General features: G+C 38.8%; 1 protein-coding gene and 1 non-coding gene across 4 annotated transcripts in view; both read left to right on the plus strand.

Annotated features, from left to right (window-relative positions):
• Nucleotides 1-468: 468 nt before the first annotated feature.
• The window catches only part of ELP2 (elongator acetyltransferase complex subunit 2), a 41,098-nt gene continuing 19,060 nt past the window's right edge, over nucleotides 469-22,506 (plus strand). For 2 of the 3 annotated variants that reach the window (XM_013055969.2, XM_045065522.1), the window contains exons 1-12: nucleotides 469-606; nucleotides 2,750-2,828; nucleotides 5,563-5,633; nucleotides 9,207-9,363; nucleotides 9,619-9,696; nucleotides 11,866-11,930; nucleotides 12,934-13,000; nucleotides 13,477-13,617; nucleotides 14,689-14,784; nucleotides 16,006-16,127; nucleotides 16,697-16,828; nucleotides 21,262-21,411. In XM_013055969.2, coding sequence (XP_012911423.1) covers nucleotides 469-606; nucleotides 2,750-2,828; nucleotides 5,563-5,633; nucleotides 9,207-9,363; nucleotides 9,619-9,696; nucleotides 11,866-11,930; nucleotides 12,934-13,000; nucleotides 13,477-13,617; nucleotides 14,689-14,784; nucleotides 16,006-16,127; nucleotides 16,697-16,828; nucleotides 21,262-21,411 — 1,296 coding nt within the window. The remainder of the gene's footprint in view (nucleotides 607-2,749; nucleotides 2,829-5,562; nucleotides 5,634-9,206; nucleotides 9,364-9,618; nucleotides 9,697-11,865; nucleotides 11,931-12,933; nucleotides 13,001-13,476; nucleotides 13,618-14,688; nucleotides 14,785-16,005; nucleotides 16,128-16,696; nucleotides 16,829-21,261; nucleotides 21,412-22,506) is intronic. The other variant, XM_004752285.3, reaches the window with a different exon arrangement.
• LOC123387697 lies at nucleotides 9,857-9,990 on the plus strand. Its single transcript, XR_006602204.1, has one exon. It is a non-coding gene; the product is annotated as a small nucleolar RNA SNORA14 (small nucleolar RNA).

The raw sequence follows: 22,506 nt of genomic DNA on the forward strand, positions 1-22,506 counted from the left end.
CCCCGACACCGGCAAGCTGGAAGCCCTTTCCTCGAGCCCTTCCGCAGCCCTGCGCCTCTCTGAGGCCCGAGACGCGCTCTCTAGGCCCCGCGGCCAGCCCCATCCGCTAGCTGGGGCCCTGGCCGTGAGGGGCAGCGGGACGTTCCTGACAAGCACACGAGCCTCGGGTCTTTGTGGAAGGTCCTGGGCCACTCCAGTAGGGCCTTCGTTCCTGGGACGGAGGCTGTGCTTCTGCGCTGGGCCACCATCCATAAGAGAGCCGATAGGTGCACTCAAGCACCGAGGGACCACTCGCGCCAGGAGAGGGGGCGGGCCCGGCGGGGCGGGGGCGTAGCCGCCTCCGGCCCGCCCTCGGCCGCCTCGGAAACGCGGTGCGGATAAGACCAGCTGGAGAGGCGAGCGCGGGAGTAGTTCCGCTCCGAAGGCGGAAGTGCGCGCCCAGGTCTCTCCCGTGGCTCAGCCAGCAACATGGTAGCGCCGCTGCTGGAAATAACTCACGTGTTTTGCTGCCCAAACCGGGTGCGGGGAGCCCTGAGCTGGAGCTCCGGGTCCGGGGGACTTTTGGCCTTCGGCACGTCCTGCTCCGTGGTGCTGTATGACCCTCAGGTAAGAGAAGTTGCCGGACGCCCGTTTCCATGTTCTTGGGGGTGGGGGCCGAATCCTCTGGGTGCGCTCGGGGCGGACTGTAGACGCCGGAGCGGCGGGGACGGTGGGTGGGTGAGGAGTCTCCCTTGGGCGCGGGACTCCTCGTCTTCTCGCGCTTCGCCACAGCCCGGGGTCTTCAGTTCCTGCCAGTGGCTTGTTAGTCCCACATAAGCCCACCTGAAAGACCACCTTTTCTGAAGCCTTGCGTGGGAACTGTCATACTGCTAACCAGTTTGGGGTTTAAAGGATTTGCAGTTTAGGTATGGATGAAAGCCATGATCACAGGTGCTCGTTTCTGTATTTTCCTTCAGATTTATTTAATAAGCTTGTATTGAGTTTCAAAGAAATACCACTTTTATTTTGGCTTCGGGAATAGACATTTTCAGGAAGGCGCTGTTGGGGTAAAGGGCAAAGGGGTTAGGGATCCTAAGTAGTAGTTATAAGGCAGGACTTACACATTCCCTGAAGTTCACCCAGTCAGTTGATTATTCGCTTGGTGAGTTATCTCACTTTTCAAGTGCCTAGTTTTTGCATTCTTCCCAGAGTTGTTAGGACTCCATTCTCATTGTCTAGTACAATTAGTGTTGCTTTTCAAAAAGAGTCTCGGAATAAAAAAAATAAAGTGCTAGAAATGAAAGTGCAGTGCAGGGAATAGCTGTCTGTATTTCTTGTACAGCCTTATTAGTTTTAGTAAAAATCCAATTTTCATAATCTTTTCACATTCAGATTTACATATGAAATATATATGAAATAATTGTACTCATTTTTCTTGTCTTGAGCTTGTTTTCCATCTCTGTTTCTAGTTACTACCAAGCATTCGTAACTGGCAAGAGAAAGCAGGAAAACCATGGTAAACTTTACCAGGTTGGTTAGCCATGGGCTGACTCAACTGTAGAAGCCCATCTTTCTACAGCCATTTAATGTATTTGTGCCTGTGTCTTCCATTACATTTTTACTTTTAATAACTTGGTGGTCATGTGAGGGGATTTTAACTTACCAAGAAAGTATATTGAGCCTAAAAAGTACTTTGCTTTGTTAAATATTTGCTATTTGGGCACTTAATTAAATATAGGAATAAGAGCATGTCAGATGCTAAAATAAAGTTTTGGAGTAATATTCATTCAACAAATATTTGAGGACCCTCTATGGGCTAACCCTGGACTAGGTGGTGATGGTAATGGGTAATAATTCTTGACCATCAAGGAGTTCTTAATGTAGTGAGAGAGGGAAATACTGTAAATTGCGTCACAACTTCAAATAACTTATGTGTCAGATATACTAGTTTTTGCACATCTACCTTGCATACCTTTTTCTTGTCATGAGAATTTCAGTTGGCAGGTAAGTAAATTGGAAGTTAGTGCTATTGGCTGTAGAGAAAGGGGATCTAAAGAGGAAAGCTGTGTAATCACAGAGTAAATATCGTGAGCAGTGTGGGGAGTAAGGAAAGCCTAAGTGTGGAGGGATTTTGCTGAAAGCAGTCAAGAGGCTGCTGGGAACTTGGCTATAGGCCTTGAAGGGGAACTTGGTTATAGGCCTTGAAGGGATCTGCTATCTGAGGAAGTAGTTGTGGCCTGGTAACTTTGTATCACTAATGAAGGACCCAACACCAGATCAGCCATGGTATGCAAAGTTGAGTCATGAATTTGAATCCAGTAATCACGAATTCCTCTATTGAGGGTTTTCTTTTCTTTTTTTTTTTTTTTTCTCAGTTAAAGCCCTCAGATCAGTTTAAGCATGGTAGAAGTAGGCCTTGAAAACTGTGGGCAGACAAGGAAGAGTTACCTTGTCTAGCCTGGGGATGTCAAGACAAGCTCTCCTGTAGAGAAGGATGGGGGCAGTTAGTAGGAGCTAGCACATGAAGACCAGAGAGCTCAATGCACTGAGAGCACAGGACATAAGAAACATGGAGTGCTAGAAAAGGCAGGCACACATTAGGGTGAATGGATGGTTGAAGCTATGGTTTAAAGTTTATGAATAAAGAGACGAGACTCAGTCTGAAGTAATCCTGAACTTTTTATAGCCTCAAAACCACTGATATCTCACTTTTATCAATTCTTTTGTCGGATAAATTGTAATTTACTAACTAATGTTTTCTTCCGTAAAGAAAAGAGTTGTTATTACCAACCTGAATGGCCACACTGCCCGAGTCAATTGCGTACAGTGGATTTGTAAACAAGATGGTTGTAAGTATTAATCTGATTGTTAAAGCTGATCTCAATTTTTTTCTTTTTTAAGATTTTATTATTTATTTGACAGACAGAGATCACAAGTAGGCAGAGAGGCAGGCAGAGAGAGAGGGAAGAAGAAGCAGGCGCCCCGCCAAGCAGAGAGCCTGACGTGGGGTTTGATCCCAGGACCCTGGGAACATGACCTGAGCAGAGGCTTTAACCCACTGAGCTACCCAGGCACCCCCTCAATTGTTTTCTGATAAAGTAAAAGTAGCCATTTTTCTTTTATCACTTGTCTTAATTTAACATTAGTTTATCTGATACTACGCAGTCAGAAAGCAGAACAAAAATGGTATGACCAGTGAAATACCTGACCTGTACTTTATAGAACTAAACTGTGGATAACATAGCGGTTCCTGGAATGAGAGTAGAGGCAGCCCCTGACTGTGGCTAGACGCTCTCCATTGCCCACGGTTTTTTTTGTTTTTTTTTTTTTAAAGATTTTATTTATTTATCAGAGAGAGAGAGGGGGAGAGAGCGAGCACAGGCAGACAGAGGCAGAGGGAGAAGCAGGCTCCCTGCCGAGCAAGGAGCCCGATGTGGGACTCGATCCCAGGACGCTGGGATCATGACCTGAGCCGAAGGCAGCTGCTTAACCAACTGAGCCACCCAGGCATCTCTGCCCACAGTTTTTGACTGAAAGCCTGTAAGCAGGGCCTGTTCTGGGGTTCAGGCTGGGATTCAGAGGATTTGGCTTGAGATCTATTTCTTCCACAGACAAGCTATGCTTTTTAGGCAGGACATAGCGTCTCTGTGTTCACCCCAGTTTACACCTTAGTAATACCTGAAAAATAAATGCTTGAACTTGATCTGGTGACCTTCGAGGTTCACAACACCTGTGAGGTCAAAATTATTTTCAGAATAATAGAAGAGGTTATTGACAGTTTTCATTCTCATTCTGTCTTAAGTATATGGTGGCTACCACAGCAGATTCAATACAGAAGCAGATATGAAAATCCAGTTGTATTCTAATGAAGTTAGATGTTAAAGAGGTTGGTGGAAATGTGAAACAGTGCCTCTCTTCTCATTAACTTTTTGTTTTGGAAAATAATAGGGATTCCCCCCTCACCCCCTACAAATGTTATTTATGTTAACATGTGATGGGGTTCGTTATTATTTTTAAGTAAACTAATAAAAAAGTATTTTTCAAATTGCTGACTTAATTTCTAATGTGGTTGATATTGGTACATATAGTCCATATAAACAAAAGCTTTTGGGGTTCTCAAAAAAGAGTGTAAAGGAATCCTGATACTAAAAAAATTACGATTCCTGGACTAGATTATCTCCAGGTCTCTTTTATCTCTAAGATTCTGTGACTCAAGAATTTTTAATTAATATATTACTTTTAAATGATGCTTCTGATATCCTATAGAATTTCCTCAAATGTCTTACATATACTTACTGTGGTATTCTTATGGACTCTGAATTAATTTTATTTTCATTTTCGTAAACATTTATTGAGAGCATTCTGAGCCATGCACAAATGCAAAATTTCCTGAATGAGTAAAACTTTGCCATGACTTTATCTGTGACATTAAAAAAAAGATTAATAAGCTACTTATTTCATTTGGTAATGCAGGATTAGTCATGTTAGGTCAGTAAAAATCTTTAAATATTTGAAAGAGTGGCTATTGGTATAGATATTAAAGCACAATTGTAATTTTATTAATTGCCATCAGGTAACTTCAAAGACAACTTGAATTTCTGTATAGGGATTTATTATAAAATATTAATTTGGGCTTATAAATGAATTGCTTGTGTTTCACTGTAATCTATAACGACTATGTTTGCTTTCCTCTAAAATTAGGGCTCTGTCACCAGATAATTAAGATGTTTTTCTAATCTAATTATAAAATTTTAATAATACCATTTTGTATTTTCAGGAATGCCTGGTTGGCTCAGTCAGTAGAGCATGTGACTCTTGATCCCAGGGTCATGAGTTCAAGCCCCATGTTGGGTGTGGAACCTACTTAACAAACAAACAAACAACCACTATTTCTTATTTTTAAAATGTTTGAATTTTAACACATTATTTTTATGTACCTTATAGTAATTTCCAAAATCATGTAATTAAATGGCTTAATTTCTGTGATGTATGAAGATGTTAAAGCCCAATATTACAGCTGTCTGGCACTAGGGTTAGGACATGAATCTGGGACTTCTGACTATAGGTCTAATGTCCTTTAAACAATCTCCACCTCCTTCCCCTAAGTATCTAGAACATAGGCCAGAAGAAACAATGTGCGATGTGTGGTCCTTAGATTCAGAATTTTAAAAAGGTATATAGGGCATTACTGGGACAATTTGGGGCAATTTTAATATGGACTGTATTTTACATTAATGATACTGTGTCAACAATTAAAATTGTTGAATACAATAATTGTAATATAGGGGAATGTTCCAATTCTTAGGAGATGTATGATAAAAAGCGTTTAAGAGTGAGAGGTCCTAAGGTCTGCAGCTTATTTTTAAATGGTTTGCCATAAACAAAGACGTCTATGCATATACATATATAAAGTGAGATATTAACTAAACATGGCAAAATGTTAACAGTTGGTGAGTCTAGATAAGGGGTATATGAGGTTTTTTAATATCGTTTTGAGTTCTCATATCTTTTCTGTAGCTTTGCAAGTTCTCAAAACCGCTGGGAAAAAAATAAAAATATTCATGGAAATGTAATTTTTTCCAGCTTCTTCTACCGAATTAGTTTCTGGAGGATCTGATAATCAAGTGATTCACTGGGAAATCGAGAATAATCAGGTGGGTAGACATGTTTATAGTTGTAAGAATTAACTTATATCTGCTTTCATTTTCAGCTCTTTTCCTCATATCTGTTATGTTCTTTTATGAAGTTGCTTCATTCTTACCATTAGTCAAGATCTTACATCTATACTTCACATGCCCTGTACCCTCTCCTCTAACATTTGCTCCCGTATTCGTATGCTGTCACTCATTTCTGTGAATTTCCCGTCACTTAGTAGTAGTTTTCAAACTGCACCTAAAGGGGCTGTTTGTTCTGTTCTCAGTGATAGCAAAAGTTAACACTGCCTGTGTTCATAGGACAGTTGTTACCATGTGGGCATAGATTTACATAATTCTAAGTAATGTTATAATATGCACCACTGAGTGTGGATGGATCTCTATTGATGGACACTGGGTTGTTTCTAGTTGTAAGCAAAGATTAAAGCATTTTAGGCATTTAAACATCTGTCATGCAGAAGATAAAGAGGAGTCAGAATACTGTTTATGATTCATGTATGTAGTTTTGATGGCAAAATGTACTTGAATAGCTAAAGTATAAAGGTAGCTCCATAGATATGTGCTCTAACTTGCTCTACCACGACCATGGTGCTGTGAGTTCAGTAGAGTTTTAAGAGCTGGTTGAGTTGGGTCTTAAAGCGTGGGATGGTTTCCTTAGGAGGAATTTAAGGGGTGCAGATTCCTGGTAGGAAAAATGGCATGCATAAAAAAGCTCAGGTGGTATAGGAGGCCACCTGCTCATCAGTATCCAGTCTTAACCAAAGTCTAAGATGTCTTAAGGGCAGGGTTTTCTAGTTTGCTCAGAAAGTTATTCATCTTTCAAGAAGTCACATGAGAAAAGGAATCTATGTGCAATCATGGTTGGGAACTAACATAGGTATATATACATAAGGTATATATCCTATACCTTCTTTAGAGAGTCCCAGTGCACCAGAAGTATAGTGAAATCCCTGCAGAGTTGTGACGTGGATGAACATATCTTCATTTAACAGGCATTTCCCAAAATCCTTTCAAGTTTGAAGTTTTTTTTTTTCCTTTTAAATCGCTTAACATTCCTTGTAACTCTGAACAACATAGTTTTAGAAGTGTTCCTAGGCGGTAATACTACAGTACAGTAGGAGAAGATTGTGTGGCAATGTGAATATCCACTTTAAGAGTTTGTTCTTTATTTGCAGTCATTTGGAAGTCATTGATGATTTCTAAGCAGAGGAAAATGAGCGTCAAAAGATTAATCTGACAGCAGTGTGCCAAATTAGAGTAGGAAAAATTAGGAAGAAAGCAGTGTGGGGTTTGATTTTGAAGGGAAGATGCTTTTGACATTGACTTTATCAAAGGAGTGGGAGCTGGTGTTACGGGAGTGAGTAATTAAAAATGGTGGGATTCTGTTTTCAGGCTCTGGGAGAAAGGTGCTTCTACAAAGAAAAATAGGGAAGTAGGAAGGAAGATGGGGAATTTACTTCTTGACATGCCATTTGAATTGCTGGCCAGGCATCCAGACTTATCCTCAGAAGGAGAGGGCAGATGCGGAGGTGGGGATTTTGGAATCACCTAGACTTGAGTAAGAGCAAAGAGGAATGTAGCAAACCTAACTCCTGTTTAGACTGATCTTGGCAGAGGAATTCAGGGAATGATTTGAGCACTTGTTCTTGAGATTTTGAGGTTATACTTGCAAAACTCTTTCCTCAGTGTTGCTTCCCGCTTCTGTCAATAGAGAGGAGTGTAGGCTGAGCAAGTATCTAAGGGCAGACAGCAAATTTAGAGAGAGGCCTAAAGAGAATGTGAGTCCAGACAGGGAAGAGGATAGCAGGAGACTAAAAGGCATAAAAGGGGGATGAAGGGAATAAGAGAATTTAGGGGAAGGGTCCACACATGGAAACCTTAGAGGCTTACCGTTTTCCTTTCCATATGCATTTCCATGTACACAGGAGTTCAGCACCCCTTGACTTCTGATAAAAAAATAATTCTAAGCTGGTATAATGAGAGGTTTGAGTCTCTGACAATTGAGCAGTGTTTTTTAACAAGCTGGTGAACTTGAGAGGTTTCTTTTATTTAAGTTTTTAAAATTCTCTGATAATTGATACACAACCTTGCTTAAAAATGTAAAGTAAGTACTTTCAATAGATTTGATTTCTTAGGGAGTAATGATAGAGACTCATGAAAAAAGTTTAAGTACAGAATAGTGTAGAGAAGGAAAACTAAGTACAAAACAGAGTTAACATTCTAGTGAACTAGCTCTAGCTCTCTCTATTTTGTGTGTAATTATACATAAGAGAGATTATACTGTACTTGAGTTTTTAAAAATGATTTCTCGAGCCAAAGGTCAATGATTACAGAAAGTTAGTGTACAGATCCTAATACATAGCTGTTAATCATCTTGAGTGGCAGAGTTTTGCTTAAATTGTGAGAACAACTCAGCATGCATTTAAGGGACCCCTCTGTTTCTATAGATGGCAAATTATAGAAGACACTTCTCAGAGGACGTGGTGGAATCTCACACATTGCAAACTCTGAAAAGTATATTTAAAATAGCAGAAATGATAGGGAATGATTTTACATGGCAGGCAGGTAGGCTTGATAAACGGGATTTCCTCGTTCTGCTTGCCTTTTTTTTTTTTTTTTCATTTTCTAGTGATTCTTGATTCAGGCAAGTATCATGAATGTATGCTAGAAGTACTTGGTAAAAGTTTGTTGGAGAATAGAATATTTACCCAGTTCCAAAATAAAATCTTACATAGTATCACAAAAAATTTAACTTCACAGTGAAAAAACCTGGCAGACGCTACTTCTACTAGGGTATCAAGGTTAACGCTGAAATTGGGAGAGAGTGATGATCAGGTGCTTCCTGACATGATGCACATGGATAGTAATGAGGTCAAAATGTATATCCAGAATCTAATCTTGAGGAAATATCACATGAATCCAAAAGAAGGAACATTCCACAAAGCTGGCTGTAGTCTTCAAGAATGTCAGTGTTGTGGTTGTCTTTCCATGTTACCTTTTTTATTGCCTACAGTAGGAATTTTTACTTTTAGGAATTTTAGGTTAATTGCAGTTTTTTACTGTTATAAGGAACGTGTGATGAATGCCTTTCTGCATTTGTCTTTTATTAGTTACACTAGTGTGGTTAGCATCTCACAGTAGATTTATTTATTTATTTATTTGTTTGTTTATTTATTTGGCAGAGATCACAAGTAGGCAGAGAGGCAGCAGAGAGAGAGGAGGAAGCAGGCTCCCTACTGAGCAGAGAGCCCAATGTGGGACTCGATCCCAGGGTCCTGGGATCACGACCCAAGCCAAAGGCAGAGGCTTTAACCCACTGAGCCACCCCGGCGCCCCATCTCACAGTAGATTCTTAGATAGGAAATTGCTGTTTCAAGGGCTGTGCACGTTCATCTGTCCATACTGTGTTCAGATCACCTTCTCTGTAGTTTACATTGTCTTCAACTTGAAAGGATGTATTTCTGGGTCAGGCTTTTTAACTGTACCTTTAATTCTGTGATTTTAGTTAAATAAAGATGGAACTATTAATTCCTTTTTTATCACCCATGTTTTTGTTAATTTTTTCTGATGTAGCTTTTAAAAGCAGTCCATCTCCAAGGCCACGAAGGAGCTGTGTATGCAGTGCACGCTCTTCACCAGAGGAGGGCATCAGATGTTGAACTACATACACTGATTGTTTCTGCAGCTTCTGATTCTACTGTTCGAGTCTGGTCTAAAAAGGGTTCAGAGGGTAGGTTGAGAGATAATATAATCCAGATGAAATAGTAATTGTCGAGTGATGGAAGAACATAAATACCATTTTTTCAGTGTTTTAAGTCATTTTGTTCTTTGTAATGTTGTTAATCATTTATATTCCCATGGTCACTGGGGGCTCAGAATTGACCTTTTTCATCTTCCTCCACCCAGGGCTATGATGATGCTACCCAACCTTTCTCGGTGGATAAGCTCACAGTTAATTGTTCATGGTGTTTTTATTATTTCTTAGTAACGTGTGTTCAGACCTTGAACTTTGGAAATGGATTCACTCTGGCTCTCTGCTTATCTTACTTGCCTAATACTGATGGTGAGTATTCTGCTAAGTATACATTAAAACAGCAATAGATTTTTATATCTCCATACAACCAGAACCTGAAAGAAACATTAGGTCTTAATTTCATATCTGAACGTTTTCATGAAACAAGTTGAAATGTGGATAATATACTTCTTAAAAAATTGAAATATAGCTGCATTCCTAAACCCTCTTGGTGGCCTCCCTGCGCACGCTTCCAGGATATGAGCGAATGCTACAGAGACTGCAGGGAGTCCAAAGGGCTGCGCTCCTGCGGTGGCTCAGTCTTATTTCATACCTGCGACATCTTTCTAAGAGCTCTTCCCGTGAGCGAGATCGTGTCCCCCAGACCGTCGTGATTTTTGAGTTTCGGAGGCCGCCCTACTCGCAGCAGTGGAAGAGCAAACAACCCGCTGTGATAAGTGTTTTTGTACCCATCTAGGTTGCTCAGTCAAAATGATTCCTAAAATTAAAATGCAGGGGCATCCGGGTGGCTCATTTGGTTGAGCGTCCAACTCTTGGTTTCAGCTCAGGTCACAAGATTAGGGTCGTGAGTTCGAGGCCGCAGGGACTCCCTGCTTGGCGGGGAGTCTGCTTCCTTCCCCCCTTTCCCCCATCCCCCACTTGTGCACTTTGTTTAAAATAAATAAATCTTTAAAAAAGTAAAAAAAAAAAAAATTGAAATATAGGTGACAGAATGTTAACATTAGTTTTGGGTGTACAGCATAATGATTCGACTACTCTGTATGGTAGGCTGAGCTCACCAGAATTGTACTTCTGTTTTCAGTACTCTGATGATCTTTGTATAGAACATAAAATTAAGGGAAGCTGTGAAGGATTTTGATAGCTGTTGAAAACTTAAGTGACTTAATATGGATGTGGGATTGATACTGCTATTTATCAAATATATTATCAACATCTGTAGATCTGATTTGGGGAAATTAACCCTTTGAAGGTGAAGGTCTAGGATAAGTTGAAAAATACTGAAGATGGACCCTTTGAACATTTCTGTGAATATGAGAGCCTCTTCACATCCTCCATAATGACGATTTGCCCAAAACCACTTAAAATTTCCCAACAGAAAAATATCCCTTTTGTTTTGAAACCCATCTGTCTGTACTTCTGATTCTCCTCCACAGAGTTGATGGCCAATGTGAGTTGGTCCATCTTTGCCACCTCAGTCACCTGAAGTACATATCTGGTGGAGAAGGGCAGGCCTGGAAGCCACCAGCTTCTGATGCCCTCTGCAGCAGTAACTGCCACTCCACTATTTCATGTGATGGTCCTGTTTTGTGGGAGGGCTCCCCGGTAGGAGGACCTCATATATTCTGGCTTTATAACAGAGAGTTTAGTTTTTTTCCCATCTACATTGAGGCCATGTGACTGGAGTTTTAATTTTTACTTGATTTAAAACGAGAAAATCTTAAAAAACACACTTGTAGTTACATTTACTTAGAAAAAGTCCTTATTTTATCTGCTGTCCTTTGGTAATGTGAATTTTTTATAGCCTCATCTTTCATAGAATTTTAACTACATATTTACCTGCCTTTTTTTTTTTTTGAAATTGAGGTATAAATGACATGTTAGTTTTAACTGTATAGCATCATGATTTGATATTTGTATATATTAAGAAGTGATCACCATAGTAAGTCTGGTTAATGTCCAGAGCATACACAATTACAGATTTTTTTTCCTTGTAATGAGAACTTTTAATATCTACTCTCTTAGGAACTTTCAGGTGTGCAATACTTGCATGCCCTTTTACTTTGTTTTCTACTTCATGAATTTGGTTTTACTGTTGAATTCTCAAACAAAATGTAAGATACTTGAAGTGACAGACATGGCTTTAAATCGTTGTGCAGTAGCCATGATGTTGGACTCAGCTCCTACATTTTCTTTTTTGGGTTTACAACTTTCTGGATTAGTCTTGGTGAAATGCTTTTTGTGTTTCTCTTTTCACCACTATTTCTATCATAAATGACACAGAATGGAAGAGAGGATTCCCTGTCATTCTTTGGAGTGTTCATTTTATTCCTATAGACGTTTATTGAGCACTTTAGTGTATTGTTCAGGGTGTGGAAAATAGAGGCCTGGATTCTTTACCCAGTGCTTATAATCCAGCATTGGTGATAATGGTAACTTGTGATGGAATATTTACAGTAATGCCTCTTTTTATCCTTTCAGTACCAATATTAGCATGTGGCGATGATGACTGCAAAATTCACTTATTCGTTCAAAGAGATGACCAGGTAATTTAATGATTTAATTAAAACACTAGAATTATGTTCTACTTAATTACATATCTTAATATAGACTCTTTCCGGATTGTGGAATTTTAAGGAATGTTCTAATCTAAGCCAAAGTAATCCAGTGAGAATCATTTTTTGACAGTCCTCTCTTAGACAGTTTTTCACTTCGCTTGAACACCAGCTAAGTGCTGTCTTGGCCACCTGGTCCAGAGTTGTTAGGTGGGAAACAGGTCTTCGGGTGGGGGAAAGACAGGAGGAATATATTTAGGTAGTGGATTGTTTTTTGTTTTTTGTTTTTTATTTTTTTGTAAATTTTAAATGAAGTGTATCTATGGTGAAATTCCCCTGGTAGTGTTTATTTGTCATTCTGAGCTTTGCCTACATCTTGAGTGATTAAATGACAGGAGGGAAGTTCCAGAAAAGATACAGTTTAACTTTAGGCTTTTTTATTAATAATGGAGATACTTATTTCTTTGCATCCTATAAGAAAGTTTAAAATGGTTGTGAATATCCAACCACCCAACTGTTTCTATAGAACAGCACATGTTATTTTATCCTGTAAACAATTTATTTAAGGTCTGTAGATACTGTATTACCTACTCAGATGAGTTAGATGATTATAAGATTTTTATTTCCAAATGAGAGCTCTATCTTCTGTCTGATCAGTATTCCCAATTTAAAGATTTTATTTTTTATTTATTTATTTATTTTTATTTGACAGAGATCACAAGTAGGCAGAGAGGCAGGCAGAGAGAGAGAGGAGGAGGAAGCAGGCTCCCCGCTGAGCAGAGAGCAGGATGCAGGGCTCCATCCCAGGACCCTGGGATCATGACCTGAGCCGAAGGAGAGGCTTTAACCCACTGAGCCACCTAGGCGCCCCATGAGTGTTCCCAATTTAAAACAAACAGTGCGTTAGGACTGACTGTGACCTAATGAAATCACTGATATACATGAAAATATTAAATTCTTCCATTAAGCCCAATGATTTTTGTTATCTTACTAGTTTCAGAAAGTGCTTTTTCTCTGTGGACATGAGGATTGGATAAGAGGCGTGGAGTGGGCAACCTTCGGTCAGTATGAAATCTTGCTGAAGTACATAATGGGGCAAGTGTGTGGAACTTCAGGAAGGCACCTTCTTTTGTGTTACGTTTTCTTTGTCTATAACATTTTTCTATTGTCCCTATTAGAAAAGAGGATACTTACCTCTTTGTTAACTATTAATTGGGGAGATAGAGGATGAAACTGGTTGATGTTTTGAAGAGGACACTAGCTGACTATTACACATAAAGATGTTCTTGAGTTCTTTGTAGAATTTTGTGGACTGTGTATAAGAATGTTATACATTGTAACCATTTATTAGCATTATATGTGTGTTTGCCAGTGCTAGTAAAAAAGAATGTAGGTCAAATGAATGAAGGGTAGGGAAGCAAAGTCTCATTTATTTTTTTAGGAAATCTAGAAATCAGCATAGTGTAGAGTAGAAAGTCTTATACCTAAGTTTAAGAATATAATGTTCGAAAAATGATAACATTTGTTGTTTTATTAGGTAGAGATCTTTTCCTAGCAAGCTGTTCACAAGATTGCCTGATACGAATATGGAGACTGTATATAAAATCAACATCTTTAGAAATTCAAGATGATGATAATATAAAACTGAAGGAGAATACTTTTACAATAGAAAATGAAAGTAAGTAATAATGAAAATATTTGGTGTAACAGCTTCCTAGCTCATTTATTTATCTGTTTTGCTGTATACCTGTGCGGAAGTTAGTTTTTCAGAAATATCCAATCTTGGGGCGCCTGGGTAGCTCAGTAGGTTAAAGCCTCTGCCTTCAGCTCAGGTCATGATCCCAGGGTCCTGGTATCCAGCCCCACATCGGGCTCTCTGCTCAGCGGGGAGCCTGCTTTCCTCCTCTCTCTCTGTCTGCCTCTCTGCCTATTTGTGATCTTTGTCTGTCAAATAAATAAATAAAATCTTAAAAAAAAAAAGTATTCAATCCATACCTGAAACTTATACTATGCATTTTTTAAATTTGAGGATAAGTTATTTTTCATCCACTTACTTTTTCTAACCATATCAGTAAGATTTTTAAAAATTACTGAAAAATGTTTAATGTTTTCTCAGCAAATTAATTTATACAGTGGTGCCAAATTTGCAGTTTTAGCATAGGAAGAACTAAAGGAATAAAGAGATTTATCCATACCTTTACTGAATGAGACACAAGCCCAAGTACTAAATTGGAGTGGTATATATAATTCTGGTTTTCTTACTGTCTGGAATCAGCAGTACCCCTGTGTGGTAGATTCTACTGGAATGTTGTATTTGAAGGAAATACTTTTGAGTGTTCACCTAAATTATAAAGTTAGCCCTCAGTGAGTGGGGCTCAATCCCAGGACCCTAGACCATGACCTGAGCTGAAGGCAGAGGCTTAACCCACTGAGCGGCCCAGGTGCCCCTTGGTTTTGCTTTTTAATTGGACTATAACAGTAGCTGTTCCATAAAACTTTAAAATTGAACACATTCATTAACATGTATTTATGACTAGAGAAAAATTTATATATCTTTAGAACTTTTTTCTCCATAATTTTCAACAGTGGATTAAATTAATGGAAGTTGTTTTTTTGTTGAATGCACTCTTTCATAGAATCTAAATCATGTTCTGATTTTTGAAGGGGGATATGTAATTGTACACCTTGGTTATGGAAATTCTTTTTCAGAGGGCTTTGAGAAAAGAATGTGTCATTGTTTTTGTTATAGGCATTAAAATAGCATTTGCAGTTACTCTGGAGACTGTGCTGGCTGGTCATGAAAACTGGGTAAATGCAGTTCATTGGCAGCCTTCCTTCCACAAAGGTATGAAAAAAAGAAACCGTATTCCTCATTTCACCTAAATTTCATGTATAGAATTGTAAGCTGACCAAATGAAGTAGAGGGTTTGTTTCTTTTTTAGTTTGATTAAAAATCTCAAATAGGGGTATCTGGCTGGTTGAGCCAGTAGAGCATGGAACTCTTGATCTTAGGGTTATAAATTTGGGCCGCATGTTGAGTGTAGAGTTTACTTAAAATCTTAAAAAAAAAAAAAAAAACAGTTAAAAATAAGTAAAAATCTCAAATATAAGACATTTTTAAGTTGGCAGAGTATGATATGCAGCTGCTGGGCACTCAACTCCATTGAAACATTTACTGCTGAGTGGGAAAAGTGTGATTGATGCTGTGATACTGAAACCACCACAGCCTTTTTAACTCTCTTTAGAATTAGTTTTCATCTAGTTATTATGGGATTTAAGAGAAATTGACTTTTAAGTCAACTTCAACTTCACTGGAACCTTTGCCCCCATGGAAATAGAAGGTGCTGTAATACTGAGATAGAATATTTATGAAAAAACAAGACTTTCTTCCACTTTCTTTTGCCCTCAAATCTCCGTTTATGGAGGGGTGGTTGGATGCTAAAGCTGGTGCTGCAAAATGTGGAGCTGAACAAAGCACAAGCCTCACATTCTTCCCCTAGCCCCTTCCCTATGGCAAGAATAGAAAATGTCAATAATGAATACTCAGGTAATCACCATCATCTGTTACTGATATGCCATATTTGTTGCAGTTTAAAAAAAAAAAAAAGATATCATTGGTATTGAGGGACCCCTGTGTATTCTTTCCTGAACCCTTTCCCCTCCATTCTTTCCTTAGGGCAACTGCAGGACTGAATTCACTCCACATCATTCCCATGAGCGTTTTTATACTTCTGCTACACGTTCTATGTAGCCACAAACAGTATTGCTTTACAGCTGTTAAAACTTGATATCAATATGTATTCTCTTATAACTTGCCCTTTTATCTTAACATGTTTTGGATCTGTATCCGTAATGATTTGTGTAGCTCTAATTTATTTTTATTGAAGTATAATATTCCTTTGTCTAAATATACCACAACTCAGTCATCTGTTCTTCTGATGGTAGACTTCTGTCAGTATCTCTAAAAATTTTGCTAGTGTAATGCTGCACATGAATGTTCTTGTGGTAACCCATGTCGTGTTTTTCTGGTAATCTACAAACAAAATGCTTGTTGGTCATTTTAAAGGCATTAGCTTTTATTCTTCAGATGGTGTTCTTCAGCAGCCAATGAGATTGTTGTCTGCCTCAATGGATAAAACCATGATTCTCTGGGCTCCAGATGAAGAGTCAGGAGTTTGGCTAGAACAGGTAAAAATGTGACTCTTTGGGATACCTGGGGTCTCAGTGGGTTAAAGCCTCTTCCTTCAGTTTAGGTCATGATCTCAGGGTCCTGGGATCGAGCCCTGAATCAGGCTCTCTGCTCAGCAGGGAGCCTGCTTCCTCCCTCTCTCTGCCTGCCTCTCTGCCTACTCATGATCTCTCTCTGTCAAATAAATAAATAAAATCTTTAAAAAAAAAATGTGGGGCGCCTTGGTGGCTCAGTTGGTTAAGTGGCTGCCTTTGGCTCAGGTCATGATTCCAGGGTCCTAGGATCAAGCCCTGCATCAGGCTCCCTGCTTAGCAGAGAGCCTACTTCTCTTTCCCCTTCTGCCTGCTGCTCTGCTTACTTGTGCTCTCTCTCTGTCAAATAAATAAAATCTTAAAAAAGGTGACCATTTAAGGAACAGGATGTTGGGTTTGGTAAACAATATTTAACCCCCAAGTCTATGTTCCTGGAGCTGCTGATGTTAACATATATTGTTACATGGAACGTAATAATCTCTGGACTGTGAGAAGTGTGGAATATTGATTACTCATTATTTTCTATTATTGCATAGGTTCGAGTAGGGGAAGTAGGTGGAAATACTCTGGGATTTTATGATTGCCAATTCAATGAAGATGGTTCCATGATCATTGCTCATGCTTTCCATGGAGCATTGCACCTTTGGAAACAGAATGCGGCAAATCCAGTAAGAAAAGCATTTTTAAATAAAGTATTTGTTATCAAATAGAGTGAAATGAAACCTATGTAAACTATGCTATAGACTTAGAATACTCTGCAGAAACATAGTAGAGGTGTTTAAATTCAAATGACATAACTTCTTCTTATAGACATTAAACTGTAGTTATACTAAGTAAGAAACTTAGCTTTTCTCAATTTAAAAGTCGTCATTTGTCCAGCATTGTTGAGGTTTTGAAATTTGCACATAGGTAAACTTCCTAGATAAGTGAACTTTAAACTATGTAAATTTTAAGCTCTGCCTTTAAATTCTATAATTTTTTTGATGGGAGTGTTTCCTAAAATGTTTCTAACTTCCCTGTCTTCTTCAGGGAGATAACATAATTTGGTCTTTCCTTGGACAGTTGGGTAATCCCTAGATAATTACTGATGAATGACTGACAAAAGGGCCATAAAACTACCTGTTACTTTTGAAGGAATGTATTAATGCTCTCAGGGCTGTTCATAAGTATAATTTTAAATGGTCCTCTAAATACTGGGCTCTTCTACAATTTTTTTTATTATTGTTAGTCTCTTCTCAAAAAGAGGTAATCTTCCTCAAGCCATATAACTGCCTCTTAACATTATTTGGTTTCTTACTTTTTAATTTGCTTTTGATCTGCTGCCTAACCTCTGTCTCAGGTTCCTCCTCTGTGAGGTGTGGTTAAAAATAGCATCTACGGAGGAAGGGGGTTTAGGAGAAGGGTGGTGGGGTTATGGACATTGGGGAGGGTATGTGCTATGGTGAGTGCTGTGAAGTGTGTAAACCTGGCGGTTCACAGACCTGTACCTCGGGGGATAAAAATATATTACATGTTTATAAAAAAATTAAACATTAAAAAAAAATAGCATCTACTCATAAGGTTTCTCTGATGCTTAAATGAGTTCATATTTGTGCAGTATGAAAAACTGCACCTGGTACGTATGGGATAGTATATTTGTGTATTTTAAATTAAGTAAATAAATGAAGGAAATAAGAGCATTGAGTGAAATGTGAGTCCATAGATTTTGAATGTGCATCTTAAGGCTTCCCTTATAAAGTAAAAATTCAAAAATTTGCATAACCTTTAGTTGGTGGGCTTTGTACTAGTTGTGTCATATGTGAAGATTCAACTTTTCATGCATGAAATGATTTACTTTTTCCCTTGTATTTTCCATTTGGTGTTGACCTTCAAGATCGTTTCTACTTGTATGGAATCAGACCTATATATACAGGGAACAAACTGATGGTTGCCAGAGGGGAAGGAGGGTGTAGGGGTTGGGCCAAGTAGGTAAGGGGGAGTGGGAGGTACAGACTTCCAGTTATGGAGTGAATAAGTCATGGGAATAAAAGATACAGCATAAGGAACACAGTCCTGTGGTGCTGTAATAGCATTGTGTGGTGACAGGTGGGGGCTACACTGTGGTGAGTGAGCTCAGCATTATGCATAGACTTTTTGAATCACTATGTATGTCTAAAACTAATGCGATATTGTGTGTCACCTAAAGAAAATACTCCCTTTCCTGTCCTTACTGTAAATACTTTCTCTCAAATCAGTGTATTTCAAAAGCAGTTCTTTAAAGTATCAAACAACTAACACGGGAGCTAGTTGGATGTTCCGTGTTTAAATGTTCTAAGATAAGTGTGCATGATCCATTTTGAAGTTCAGAGCAAGGTCAGTTTAAGAATGATGTGCTTTCAAGCTATTTTTATTTACATCCAAGTTAATTGAATTTTATCTATATGTATTATTCCCATTCACTCAGATTCCAATATACTTTTCTGATGTGAAGAAAAAGAATGAAACTAGTAGCCTTGATGATAACAGAACATAACCTTGACTATTGTCCAAATAAGTGTTGCCTCACTGGAAATATCATCCTTCAGGGGGTTATGGCAGAAAAACAGTTGAGAACTGCTATTTTAACTAGAACTGGTAGAAAACCTACATGCTACATGGTGAGCCCTTATCATACTTTATGGGAATCCATTATATAATTGGCTGGCTTCTCTACTAGATTGTAAGCTCTGTGAGAACAGATTTGGCTGTCTTCCTTATCCCTGTGTTCTGGTACATAATGTGGAATGCATGGATGAATGAATAGTAAGAATAAAGCAATCACATGTTATATTCACTATGTGCTGCCTTAACAGTTAAAGTACGAGTAGTAGAAATTCATATTTCTGTTTGCCTGTAAGTGATTTTGGTCATGAAGCTTCACCATGACTGTTTAAATGAATCAAATGGTGGGAGCATAGCATAATACATAGATATGTTGAATCACTATGTTATATACCTGAAACTAGTGTAACATTGTGTATCAACTGTACGCACACACCAAAAAACAAAGGACTGTTTCTACTGTGGAATGAGCCAGGGGATCATAAGCTAAGGCACTTTTTTTTCTTGAAGATTTTGAAAAAAAATTTTTTAAGATTTTATTTTTATTTATTTATTTGTCAGAGAGAGAGAGCGAGCGCGAGCACAAGCAGACAGAGTGGCAGGCAGAGTCAGAGGGAGAAGCAGGCTCCCTGCAGAGCAAGGAGCCCGATGTGGGACTCGATCCCAGGACACTGGGATCATGACCTGAGCCGAAGACAGCTGCTTAACCAACTGAGCCACCCAGGCATCCCGAAGATTTTTAAAATTTAATTGAGATAGAGAGTGCTCACATGTGCATGGGTAGGGGAGGGTTAGAGGGAGAAGAAGAAAATCCCAAGCAGACTCCTTGCTGAGCACGAAGCCCGATGTCGGGCTCAGTCCCACGACCCTGAGATCATGACTTGAACCAAACTCAAGAGTTGGAGTATGCTTAACTGACTGAGCCACCCAGATGTCTCTAAGGCACTTTTAAATTTGTTCTTAACTTAATAAATTGTTAACTTGATAAATTTATCAAGATAAGTCTTGATAAATCTTGTTCTTAACTCAGAGTGCCTCTGAGCCATATTTCAGATTTAGTTTTTGAGGGCCTTCATAGATAAAAGCATCAGATGAATAAGAAGAAACTCAAACCAGAAGATAGAATTCAAGGAACTTTGCTTGTGCTTATAATTTGACTTCAGACTTATAATACCTGCACCCCATGTATTTAAGGTGACTTTTAAAAAATAGACTTGATTTTTTAAAGAAGTTTTAGGTTTACAAACAATTGAGCAGGAAGTCCAGAGAGTTGCCGTATACCCTCTGCCCCCACACATGCACAGCCTCCCACACCAGAGTGGCACATCTGTTATATTTGGGGCTGATTTTAAAAACAAACACTGTACTTTAGGACTGTTACAGTGCAAAATTGTACTGATAGTCCAAAAGTGCTGCACTTTGTTCAGAACTTTTTGGAAACTCCCATTAGTGCTAACTTTAGAATCACCTTTTATGTCATAGAAGAAGAAATTAATAGCACTTCTTTGTCACAACCTTTTAATTTTTTTGATGAGAAAATAGCTTAGCTTAATCACTGACTGTATTCATCATACTTGACTTTGGGTCACCTTTTAGCTATTTTTACAAGTTTATTTACTCCAAAGATTGTTTACCACTACTTGAGGTTGTTCAAAACATGATTGTAGATGAGACATATGACATTTTCTATATTTCATTGTCTCTCTTTGTTTACATGGTTGCTGGTACAGGCTCCCTCAGGAGGTGGGCTAGCTAGATTTGATTCAGCCTCTCTTCTCTACACCTGCAGCTCCTTTTACTTGATAAAGAAAGCCAGCGGGCTCCTGGGTGGTGCAGTTGGTTAGGCATCCGATTCTTGGTATTTATTGGCCCAGGCCATTATCTCAGGGTGTGAGATCACAGCCCTCGGCCGGGCTTTGTGCTGAGTGGAGTCTGCTTAAGATACTTTCTCCTTCTTCCTTTGCCCCTCCTGCTGGTGTACTCTCTTTTCCTTTCTGTCTCCCTAAAATAAATAAATCCTTAAAAAAAAAAAAAGGCACATACTCAGAATCTACTGACTTATTTTATTTAATACTCTTTATTATGTAGTGCTGTTTATTGCATTGTTCTGGGTGCTTTACAGATATAAATTCATCTAATTCGCCTAACAACCATACAAACTTGGTAACTCTTTTACAGAGGAGTTCTTTGAGGCAGAGAAAAGTTAAATAGTGTTTGGCTTCTAGGAGGCATTCAGTATGCGATGAATGGAGGGGCATTTCCCCTGGGTTACTGCTTTAAAGGACAAAACACATTTGAACTTTTAAGTTATAATATGCTTGATTGGAAAACCTGTCCTTTTATTTTAGGATCCTATTATTTTAAGATCCCATCTTATTCTTTTAGCTTTTTCCCTTGCTCAGGGGCTTCAGTCTTTTCCATCATTAGCCTTGAGGGCGGAGGGCATTATCATGATTAGACTTGATTCTGAGTAGTAGTGATCTCTGATTATTTTGATGAGTCATGAATACTTCCATTGCAGAGAGAGTGGACCCCAGAGATTGTTATTTCAGGACACTTTGATGGTGTCCAAGACCTAATGTGGGATCCAGAAGGAGAGTTTATCATCACTGTTGGTACTGACCAGACAACTCGACTTTTTGCTCCGTGGAAGAGAAAAGACGAATCACAGGTAAAATGTCTTCCTACTTGACTGACATTTTTGTAAATGCATTTTTTATAAAAACATCCCCGGGCACGTGAAAAGTGGGGCAGTATTGTTAGCCACTACAGAAATGCAAGTGAAAACAATGACATGGGACATGGGGCCGCTGTGCACTGTGGGGTGGTCAAAGTGAGAAGCACTGGCAGTGAGGAGCGGACGTAAGGATGCTGAGCAGCCAGAGTACCCACGTGTTGCCGGTGGGAGTGCAGAATGATACAGCAGGTAGGAAGTGGTATTTTCTTAAAAACTTAGACTTACATATACTCTTGACAGTTCAGACAGTTTAAGTGTTAGAGTTGTTTTTGAAGTGTATTTACTTGCTATCTGCATAAAAATTCACTTATCCCTTCTATTTTATGCTTAATATTAGGAAACAATGTAAAGTCTACAGTAAAAGCTAATTTCTAAAGTCATATATACTATTAGGTAATAGTGATTGAGGGTGACTTTTGTTCAATAGACTTTTTATTCTTTGCCCTGAGCTCAAGAAATTGCAACTACACTTTACCAGTGGCAAGCCACTGAACTGTGCAGTATGGTAGAGAAAGCTTGTCTACTCAGCTTCAATCTCTGACAAAAGTTCTTAGAACTGACTGTGAGTCAGTCCTTGAAAACTAGTGAAATCTGTTTATTAATCATCCACTAAAAAGACAGATAAATTGGACTTCACCAAAATATGAAAATTCTACTCCTTGAAAGACACTGTCAGGAAAATGAAAAGTTACAAGCTGGGAGAAAGTATTTACCAAGCAAATCTCTAATAAGCGATTGAGATCCAGGGTGTATAACGAACATCTGAGAACTCAGTAATAGGAAAACGAAGAATTCTGTAAGAAAATGGACAAAAGATGTGAACAGATACTTCTTCACAGAAGGTATAAGGAAATAAGGACAGGAAAAGATTCTGAACCCTAGTCATTAGGGAAATGTAAAGTAAAGCTACAATGGGATACCATTACACACTTAACAAAATGATTTAAAGGCTGTACCAAGTGTTGATGAGGGAGCAGGCAGCTGGCATTCTTGTACACTGCTGGTGGGATTGTGAAATGTATAGCCTGT

Source organism: Mustela putorius, unplaced genomic scaffold, assembly GCF_011764305.1.
Source record: "Mustela putorius furo isolate JIRA1106 unplaced genomic scaffold, ASM1176430v1.1 tig00003858_pilon_pilon_pilon, whole genome shotgun sequence".
Classification (NCBI taxonomy): Eukaryota; Metazoa; Chordata; class Mammalia; order Carnivora; family Mustelidae; genus Mustela; species Mustela putorius.